At 37.7% G+C, this 11219-nt stretch overlaps 1 protein-coding gene across 12 annotated transcripts in view; it reads right to left on the bottom strand.

The window, feature by feature from the left end:
* Positions 1–6531: 6531 nt before the first annotated feature.
* Positions 6532–11219, bottom strand: part of CYSLTR2 (cysteinyl leukotriene receptor 2) — a 60321-nt gene continuing 55633 nt past the window's right edge. For all 12 annotated transcript variants that reach the window (XM_063619177.1, XM_063619178.1, XM_055244359.2 and 9 more), the window contains one exon: positions 6532–10997. In XM_063619177.1, coding sequence (XP_063475247.1) covers positions 9953–10996 — 1044 coding nt within the window. In that variant the 5' untranslated portion in view covers position 10997 and the 3' untranslated portion in view covers positions 6532–9952. The remainder of the gene's footprint in view (positions 10998–11219) is intronic.

Here is an 11219-nt window from a genome sequence, read left to right as displayed (position 1 = left end):
ATGGCCACAAAAAAGAAAAATAGTAATTTGAGCTTCCCTCATTACTACCTGCCCCTTAAAAAAAAGCACACACAACAAAGATATCATCTTATCCCAGTCAGAATTGCTATTATTAAAAAAGCAAAAAAATAACAATTGTTGGCGAGGATGTGGATAAAAGAAAACTCTTATACACTGTTGGTGGGAATTTAAATTAGTACAACATCTATGGAAAACAGTATAAAGTTTCTGCAAAGAACTAAAATAGAATTATCATTCAATCTAACAATCCCACTACTGGGTATCTACCAAAAGGAAAATATATCAGCATATAAAAAACATATCCACATTCATATGTTTATCACAGTGCTATTTACAATAGCAAAAATATGGAATCAACCTGTGTCCACCAATGGTTGATTGGATAAAGAAGATGTGATATATGTATACAATGGAATACTATTCAGTCATAAAAAGAATGAAATCATGTCTTTTGCAGCAACATGGATGGAACTAGATTTCACTATCTTAAGTGAAACAAGGTAGACACAGGAAGTCAAATATTGCATATTCTCAGTCATAAGTAGGTGCTAAAAATGTGTATACATGGACAGAAGAGAGTGGAGATAGACAATGGAGACTCAGAAGGGTGAGAGGGTGGAGGGGGTTGGATGATTAGAAATTACTTAATAAGTTCAATGCATGTTATTTGTGTGATGGATAACCTAAAAGCCCTGACTTGACCACTATGCAATCTATGTATGTAACAAAATTGCACATGTACCCCATAAATGTATATAAATTAATAATAATGATAATATTGGTTTAGTGAAAACAGCCAAATCTTCTGAGTTACCAGGAAAATACCCATATATTTCACTTTAAGGTTCTTGCTTAGGTAAACACCTGATATTCACAGACTATAAAATGATTAACAGGGGAATATCTTGTAATGATGACTAGCTTTGTCTAATATTTCAGTTTTTATAAGTAATCCAGGTAAACTATTAAAAACTAAGTAAATTAAATAAATGTAAATGAGATAAATGCTTATAATGACCTTTTCATGTAGTTTAAAATCTTAATGTTATATTAAATTAAATAATAGATACTCATTAAATGTTTGGGTCATTTCCAGTTAAGAAAAACTTATAAGGAAAGGTGTTTTAAAAAAACTATAAAATGTTTCTCATCTATAAAATACTGACATGTGCCAGACAATTCAAGCTTGCTTGGTTTCTAGTTTTATACTAAACTTTAAGGTTACTAAGAACAAAAATTCTAATTAATATATATATTTCTATACATAAAATGTACCCCCAAAATATGATGTGTTTTTAAGAAGAAAAGTTATAAGAAAGGCATCAAAATGTGCTCTTTATTGAGAAAAATAAAAATTTTGTCTAATTCATAGATTATTTATGAAACAAGATAGAAAGGAAGCAGTCGCTAGGGGAGAGATATGGGAAAAAAGTTATGGATATGAAGATGTAATTTTGGTAAGGAAGGTAAAAAATAAGAGAATAATATTTTATGAGAAAGGATCTTGTATGGTAAATTTTTGTTCGTAAATGAAATGACTGGTTATTTAAGAAAGAGAAAGGATTAGACAAAGCAGAAAGTCCAAGCATGTTATACATGGTTTGCATAAGTCATAACAAAGTTTGTGAAAAGAGAATTTATAAAATGAATTTTGTATGTGATTAAGTTGGCTGTAATTAAAAAAACATTTTTCTAAATATTGAGTTTTAATATTAAAAATACATCAAGACAAAACTAAAAATTTTGATCTCGTATGTTAGAACAAGGTTTTCTTAAAGTATTGATTTGCTCTTTGTAAAATTACAAGAGATTTTGGTTTTTAATCCTGAAATTTGTTTCTTTTTGAAACTTCTCAAACTTGTACCTCAGAAGTTTTAACTTTTATTGTACCTCACTGCACATGATTTGCAGGTCATATATAATTGCCTTCTATTTTTGTCCCCCCTTGAGAAGGTATGTCTTTTTGCTTGGCTGGAATAATAACCCTCTCTTTTAACATTCTCATCAACTCCTGTAACACTTTTTCCTACCATTCTACCTTTGCTGCTGTGGCCTGATGCTGAAATGTTTATCTTGAAGGTCTAGAAAAACAAGGTTTTCCTCTGGTATAACTTGATTTTGGGCTTTTGACTTTTTTTGATATGTCTAAATTGTTCCATGTAACCGGGGAAATTTCCATGCTGTTACTAAGAGCATGTATTCCCTTGCTCAAGGTACTAGTTTACTTGTTTACATTCTTCTAAAATATAGTGTTTACTCATGACCCTGGACACACTCTTCCTGTGTCTGATTAAATTCAAATACTCTTTTCATCAGATTTGACTTTCAGGGTTTCTAAATGGGCTTGCCATAAGGGGAAGCAATCACACTGCAGGAGATTTTTCTTTATCTTTTTGGGAACTGGCCTAAAAAACAAAGAGTTTATATTCTATCAAGATAATTCCTACATTGTTTTTATTAGGTGTTTGGTTACATAAGAAAACACAGCTTTAAAAGGATTAAGGCTTTTACATCCATGAAACTTTACGTATTACTTTTGAAGCCTTTTGATTATTACTCTGGTTAAAAGAATAACTTATTTTACAATGCCTCAGATTCTGTTTTGATTAAATGTTTTAAATCTTTTGACATCTGAGTCAGGTTCCCCAGGATTAAAATCATAAATTAAGTCTTTTTTGGATGAAATAATAATAATTATTTGGTAAACTGTATGAAAGGCATTATCAAATGATGATACTAGATTTTCTTTCAGTTACATTTATGAGTGTGTTATTGAAATAAATGTTCCAACAATTATATAAATTCATAAAAGTCTGTTTTCAGTCATACATTTGGTTATCTTGTTAAATCTGTTCTAAAGTTATATTTTTATGAATATATTATTAAAGTGATAAGCTCTAGTCCAAAATTGTTTTTGTGAAAAAAAGCTTTAATAAATATGGGTACAAAAAGAGAGAAAATAGTACAATTAATTTAAAGAATTCAAACATATGCTCCAGTGTTGTTAAATGGTTGTCATATTTTTTTCTGTCTGTAACTCACTTTAATGCTATTAAATATACACTGCTATGCATAATTCGTAGTATTCTTGTAATAGTCCTATTGAGGTGTTGTGTTAGGCACAGGAAAGGCAATGCCAGAAAAAAACAAGGATCATACTCATTAGAAAAATGGATGCAACCCAAAGTGTTTTCCAATAAATAGGCAAGTATGCATGTTGGGCCTCATGCTCATTCCTTACAACTGCAACTGAGAGATTAGTGACCTTCTCAGGAAAGAGGCTTTCTAGCTATGTGGGACAGTTGATATTGGTCCTGTAAATGTAACCAGACAGTTGATTTATGAACAAAAGCAGAAACTTGTGGGATCAAATAGCAAATGTAAGAAGCCATGTTTGCTCATTTCTGCTTGCTAGCATAATTTCATAAAGTCCATGGCTCTGTGACAACATGCAGGTCTCTGGATGGATGCTTTGAAGACAAAACAGCTTAGAGGACACAACCTCCCATGTCTCCTGCCTGAGTCACTACATTCCTTAAAACATAAATGACCCTAGTCCTTGCCTTTTCCTACACATAAGATAATGTCTAACAAGGTCATATGGTTTGGCTGTGTCCCTACCAAAATCTCATCTTGATTTGAAACTCCCACAATTCCCACATGTTGTGGGAGGAATCTGGTGGGAAGTAATTGAATCGTGGGGCAGGTCTTTCCAGTGCTGTTCTCATGATAGTGAATAAGTCTCAGGAGATCTGATGGTTTTAAAAATGGAAGTTTCCCCGCACAAGCTCTCTTCTCTTGTCTGCTGCCATGTGAGACGTGCCTTTCACCTTTCACCTTTCACCATGATTGTGAGGCCTCCCCAGTTATGTGGAACTGTAAGTCCCATAAACCTTTTTCTTTTGTAAATTGCCCAGTCTTGGGTATGTCTTTATTAGCAGCATGAAAATGGACTGGCCAGGCACGGTGGCTCATGCCTGTAATCCCGGCACTTTGGAAGCCTGAGCTGGGTAGATCACCTAAGGTCAGGAGTTTAAGACCATCCTGGCCAATGTGGTGAAACCCTGTCTCTACTAAAAATACAAAAACTAGCTGGGCATAGTGGCAGGCACCTGTAATCCCAGCTACTCAGGAGGCTGAGGCAGGGGAATTGCTTGAACCTATGAGGTGGAGGTTGCGGTGAGCCAAGATCACGCCATTGCACTCCAGCCTGGGTGACAACAGCAAAACTCCATCTCAAAAAATGAAAAAATAAATAAAAGAAAATGGACTAATACACAGGGTTAATAATTACGACTATCATCTATAACCAGGTGCTCTTACACCTAAACATTCATGTGATTCTGCTTCGATATAACTTCTGAGCAAGTCTGACTGGGCTGGGGCAGTCAGACAGAATCTCTCTGAAAAACTTCTCCAGGGTCATAGGCACAGAATAAATAGAAACTTCTCACCCAGATGGCTCCAAGGCATCATACTTAATATTAAGAACATTAGTTTACATTAATTTATATCAAACTTTAAGCACCTGTCCCATTAAGCTAATGGGAAATTCAGTCTTGGTTTGTTACAATGGCTCTCCAATTTGAGAGTAACATGATGGTTTGTTTTCCCCTAACTTGAAGGTTATGCAAAGATCCTGAGGACATACATGAGCCAGCTCATTAGGGAGACTCCTCTGATAATCAACTACTGGTCCACACTGGTCCACCGACCTAAGCGGCAGGTTCTCCCTGCTGTCACCCCACACTTGGGATGTAGCCGTCTTCAGGGATTGGGGATGGAGGTTCTTGGATTTAGAATTTAGCCTCCTCAGCACATCATGCAGCTACCCCTTCTGAGGCTTTTCAAACTCCCCAGATAAATTAGCATCTGTGTCCAAGCTATTTATTTAATCTCTCTGTGGATTCTTATGCCAATGCTATACTTTAAGGAAACTTATTAGAGCTTTCAAATATATATTAACATTCTAACAAGTTTTTTCTCATTATATTTCTCTTGGTGGCTTTTATTAGCCCCAAGCAGCTGCCTTCATCTGCTTGGGGATGAGATGTCTTCAGAGTAAGGATCTTCCATCACCACATCCTTAGAGTTACCCCTGTGCCCACTCCCCACTCTCATTTTCCCCTGATTGGGTCTCTATTTTCAAATTCTTTTCCAAACAGAAAAATAAATTCTCTACAGAAAGCCATGTCCTCTCCTAACCCATCTTTGGCCAGTTTGACATAATCTCTACTTCAGAATAAACTGAAAATCAGCTTAATCAAATCCAAAATAAAGAATTTAACACAGTTACAAAATATAATGGCATTTGCTTCTTAGGTCCCCAATGAGAAAGCACAGTTCCAGTCTCATGATTCCACCAAAGTTTACACAACAAAAATCCTTTCTCCCAGTTGAACAATGTATGTAGCTGCTTGAGGAAATACCCATTCTCTCAAACAAAAAGAGCTGTGTCCAAAACCCCAGGACACTTTTGGCTTTTGCTATGGTAAATAAAGACTTCCATTTTGTTTCCTCTCCAAGGACATATTTCAACAAATAGGAGGCTTCACTCCGGCTGGAAAAAGGAAAAGTAAGCCATTACTTCTCTGTCTGTCTCTCTCACACACACACACGCCATAGACACTAATAATTCACAACCCCTCCCTTATTGCTCATCCTAAGGACCTCGGTTGCTCTGTTACTCCCAGCTTTATTTGGGCCATTTTGCCCTTGGAAAATTGTTAAGGTTTCTCATTGACAATTGAAAATCCCTATGACTTCACAACTGAAATTCAAAATTTAACTTCTGCCCTTCTTCCTAGAGCCCGCATTTCTCCCCACCCTCCAAAGCTGCCCAGCTGCCTGCTCAGGTACAGGCCATACCCAGCATGGATGCCTGGCTGGTTGACAGCTCTCTCTCCACCTCATTTGCAGTACATATGTGGCCTCTGCAAACCCCATTTCACCCCTTTCCCAGCTGAGATTTCAGTGGGTTTGACCTCAACTACTTTAGGTGTGTACTGTCATCATCTTCATTCAGAGTAATCCATTCTTCATTAGTTTGCTTTAGAAACAAATAAGGAAGTATGTAGTCTCAGGCTGCTTGCAGTCAGCTCGTTTCCCTGAGAGGATTCACCCATGTGGCAGAGCCAACATCTGGGGAGGAAGGCCCACAGATGCCCTGGTTGAACAAGGCCTGAAGTCCAACTTCCCTTGGTATATTTCAGTTATATGAGATAATCAAATCCCTTTATTATATAAGCCACTTGGGGTTGGGTTTTCTGTTACTTGCAACTAAAAATATCCTAAGTAACATATCAAATCTCTTAAACCCCAGAAAGTGACTTTCCTCACCCCAAGAGAGGACTTGCCTCCCATGGCAGGACTAGATGGGCTTCTCTCAAGAACCCAGGTCCAACTCTGGTCCTTTCCTGCTTTCATTTCTTCTGTCAATGTTCAGTTTCCATTTCTGATGGGCTTTCTTGTCTTTTTTTGTTTTTGTTTTAAAAAACAACTCAGAATTAGTTTGAATTTTAAAATTTAATTTTAACTTAATTTTTATTTTACTTCAGAAATACATATTCACAAGTTAGGCAATTATACAGTTTTTAAAATGAGAAGTCCCCACCCTATCCTCCCACCCCAGCTTCTCCATAGAGGTAACCCCTGCTCATTCTTTCTTCTGCTTCTACCTGTATTTATCTCCTATTGCTAAATAATATGGTTGTACAGCTATTCATCATTTTTCAGATTTAGTTATTATGCATTTTCTGTAATGGAATATGGCAACATAGGTCTCTTATACCTCTCCCACACACGTGCACATCTTCTCCCTTCATTTCCTGAAAAAAAGGTTATATCACAGTATTTCACCCCAGCAGCACCCCCTTATCTGTGGGAGTTGCATTCCAAGACTCTGAATACGAATAATACCAAACCCAAATAGTACAAAACCCTATTGCTGTCAATTGGAAAACATTTCTGTTCATGTCTTCCACCCATAAATTTAATACCTTTTCATCTTAACTAAGCATTTATCACACACTGTGGGGTGTAATAAATAATTTTTGCAGCTTGAGGTGCAATGGCAAAACTAGCACAAATTTCTTTTGCCTTCTTCACAATTTTACAGATGGATTTGTTCTTACTGTAGATCTTAGCAACTTCAGCATGTGTTTTTTTTCTTTCCTTATTAAGTCAAGAACTTCCACCTTTTCTGTTAGAGGAAGAACTTTACAGCTTCTCTTTGGTGTATCTTATTTGCCAGCATCACTATTCTCATGCTTTGGGGACATTAGTAAGTAAAATAAGGGTGATTTTAACACAAACACTGTTATACCACAACAGTTGGTCTGAGCAACTGGATAATGACTAAGTGACTCATGGGTGGGTAGCATATACATTGTGGATCCACTGGAGAAATCTCACACCATCCCACTTTGCCCTGCCCAGAACATGGGTGGAGGAGGATAGTGTGAGATTTCAACATGCTACTCAAAACAGCACATGTTTTAAAACTTAATAATTATTTCTTGAATTTTCCATTTAATATTTTCAGACTGGTTGGCCATAACTGAACTGCAGAAAGCAAAACCACAGATAAAGGAGACTATTATATTTACATTATCCTCTATGTAAATATTATTCACAGCTGAGCCATGTAGTGTACTGTGGTTATACTTCCTCTCTAATACAAAAGTTTCTTTTCCTCTAGCACTTAAAAACTCTATTGTGTTTTTACTTGCTTATTTTTCTATGTATTTGTGACTAGTTTATCTCAATCTCTGCAAGAGAAATCTAAATCCCTCTCAATGTGTATGAATCAATTTCTTCTTTTTCTGAGAGACATCTCTCCTAGAGTCCTTTAAGAGTCCTGCTCCAGACAGAGCGAGACTCGATCTCAAAAAAAAAAAAAAAAAAGTCCTGCTCCAACATGAATGAGTTGCTTTCTAAGCCTGCTACACACCAACATCCTGGGAATTCCCTTCACTTTCTCCTATGTTGGATTCCTTGTTTCCTAGCTACTGTGTTTTCCTCTATCTTGGTTTAATCTCTTATTTTGGAGGACCTTTTATACTCAAAAGATCTCTATCTACTCTCACATTTATTTGTTGGTGCCTTTCATGTTATGGCCTTTCCCTCAAATGTATTGTGTTCATTGACTATTGTTCATAATTAAGAAGGAGGCTCTGACAGGTTGACCAAATGCTGTGAGTGGAAGGGATTTGTTGCACTGTGGGCTTCATCATCAGGTGAGTAACAGGGCAGACACCCAGCTTTTGTGTTGAAGGATCCTCAACTATTTGTATCTGTCAGCATTTTTTTCAGATTATGCAGTTTCCCCATAGGAGAATCCTCCAGGGTCCTGTCTTGACAGGGATTGTGTCTGTTTGTCATCATTCTGGAAGCTAAATAAGGAAAGGGTACTGGGATTTGTGTTTAGTATGATGACTTACTTAGTCCCTCCCTACTTTCAGAATGCCATATCACCTACACCCTTTACTGTACTACGAGTCAACAACTCGTAGTAAAGAGAAACTCTTGGTTTTCTTGTGACAGTGAGGAGGGGGAGGAAATTGGTAGGAAAGGACAGCTTTTATTCAGACTTTCAACCAATCTTCCTGGAAGTTTACAAGGGTAGTGGTGGGGAGAGCACCCAGCCAACACTTCTGCACAGAGATTTTTTAAACTCTTACTAGCTGTGTAAACGTAAACAAGCTTCTTAATTTCTCTATGCTTCAATTACTTCAGCTGTAAAATGGAACTCAGAGCTTTGGTGTGAATGTCAAATGGGATCAATGAATGTAAAGTGCCTGGCATAATCTGCCCTGCACGGAGACTGCATTCAATTGTTGTCACTACAATGGTCATTGTGGTAGTAGTTGGTAGTATCCTTAGCCTTGTTTCAGTGGACAGAAAGGAACCTCTCACACTATTTAGCGTTTTCCTACGCTATTTCAAAAGGGAAGGCAGCATCTCCCTACTCATATTCTGCCAAAATGTTAATAGAATTTCAGGAGTGCAACAACGTTTGCAATTTGCCCTCTACTCCATCTTTCCCTGGAGTGCCCAACTCTAACCCTCAGAGGCACCTCTTTTATTTTTGGCTTCCATCCCAATGAATTAATGGGAAGGAGAACTGCAGCAAGGTCAACTAACCTGCATCTCAAAGAAAATTTGAGATACATGTCCTTGATGCTCCCTCTTCCATTCTATACACAATTCTTTCATTTCCTAGGGCAATGCCCCAGATCCTCCTCCTACTTTTCCTGTCCTTCCTAATACCCTGGCAAGAGAGAAACAGTAGAAATAGTGTTGCCTTCAGTGTGTTAGAACCTCTCTCCGAATGCAAAATGAAATTCTTCCTTCCCCTACTTATCGCCAGTTCTCTTTTGCTCCAATCCTTCTCCCCTCTTTTCTCTCATTGTCCTTACTTGGGACTTGATGCTGCTTTGTTATAGGACAGCCTTCCTCTTCACAGTTAGTCTTTCCCTGAATCTTAGGATGTGCTTCTTTTCTGCTCTGCGGCTTCCAGTAGCGTCATTAGTTGGCTATACCTCAGGGGATTGAAGAGGACAGGGGAGCTGGAAAAGCTGGGGAAGTTGTGGCTGTTTTGAATAATTTAGAAAGCCTGATGGGCCAGAGATTTGGTTCAATATCTGAAGAAAAGTAGGATCCAATGTGCTTTGCATTTTTTCCCAATCTGATATTTTAGCCCACAGGACTCTAGTAGGGATTTTTCCTCCTGTATCCCTCATTAAGACTCAACAACTGAAAATACACTGAATAAAATTTTTGAAGTAGGTCTTGTTAACAAAAGTAATGGTCAACTAAATATTAAGAATCAGCATTTGTTGGGAATGATGTAAATACAAAGTCATTTGGAGACTATGAGTGAATGAAGATGGACACAAGGATACAAGAACAGGTCTCATCTAAGAACTCCTTATACTCTTGTTTCCTTTCTCAACCACACACTAACAGGGAAACCACACTTTGTCTTTGCCTTCTGTGGATGGCCTTTTCTGAGTGCAGACCTTAGTCTGTCCTTAAAATTCTCCCCAGCAAAGTAATAGAGTAGAGGATTGAAGCAGGTATTGGCTGCTGCCAAGGACAGTGTGATAACCACAGCTTTATGCAGCCAGTCTCTGCATATATCCACTTTCCATGTCACCAAGTGGAGGGTCCTCAGTGTGTGATAGGGCAGGAAACACAAGAAGAAGATGATCAAGGTGATGATGATGGTGGTCAGTGCCTTCCTGTGAGAAACCCGCAGCCTTGATTCTGGGGCTTCCACTTTTAACAGAACCCGAATGATCAGCAGATAACAGATGCTGAGTGTGAAAAATGGCAGCAGGAAGCCCACCACCAAGGCAATATAGTTCATGGTCTGCAGCTTAGCAATTTTATAGAGATTCAGCTCTAAGCATGATGTGACACTGCCCTTCTGCTCAGAGCCACTGTCCAGGAGCATTATTGAGGAAGCCATGATAAGGATCCATATCATCCCACAGAGGATCCAGGCACTCCTGATGCTGGTGACATGCAGAAACCGAAAGGGGTGAACCGTTGCCAGGAAACGCACAACACTTAGCACAGTCAGGAAATAAATACTGCTGTACATGTTGACATACAAGGAATAAGACATAATCCTGCAGGCCAAGTCTCCAAATATCCAATTGGAGCCTCTAAGGTAATAGTCAGCCCTGAAGGGAAGCGTGCTTATGAACAGGAGATCTGAAATGGCCAGATTTAGCATGAAAACATTCACAGATGTGGACTTCTTATAAGGCTGCAGGAAAACATATATGGATAAACCATTTCCCAAAACTCCCCAGATAAATATTATCAGATATACAATTGGGAAAAATTCTTTCTTGAAGTTTTCAATTGTGCAGTTCCTGCTGTTGTTGTTATTGCTGAAGGTGCCATTTGGTTCCATTTCTGATATGGAGATGGATGGATGCAAGGACATAAAATTTCTCTTCATGCTGGGTTAAAAATAAACAGACACAGAAAGTTACTTTGTGAATTTCCCTTTTTCCTTCTTGCTTACTGATTACATATCTCTAGGTTTTAATGAAACAGGGAGCAATACTATCTTTTCTTTGAAAGTTGAGTTTTAAAACACTGGTTAAGTCTTTACTATATGCTGCATTACATTTCATAATAAATTTAAATTTCCTGATTTTTGAATGTAGAATAGCCATTAA

This window comes from Symphalangus syndactylus, chromosome 15, assembly GCF_028878055.3.
Source record: "Symphalangus syndactylus isolate Jambi chromosome 15, NHGRI_mSymSyn1-v2.1_pri, whole genome shotgun sequence".
Lineage (NCBI taxonomy): Eukaryota > Metazoa > Chordata > Mammalia > Primates > Hylobatidae > Symphalangus > Symphalangus syndactylus.
The sequence above is the reverse complement of the archived record's forward strand: the minus strand, read 5'-3'. Positions and strand labels throughout refer to the sequence as shown.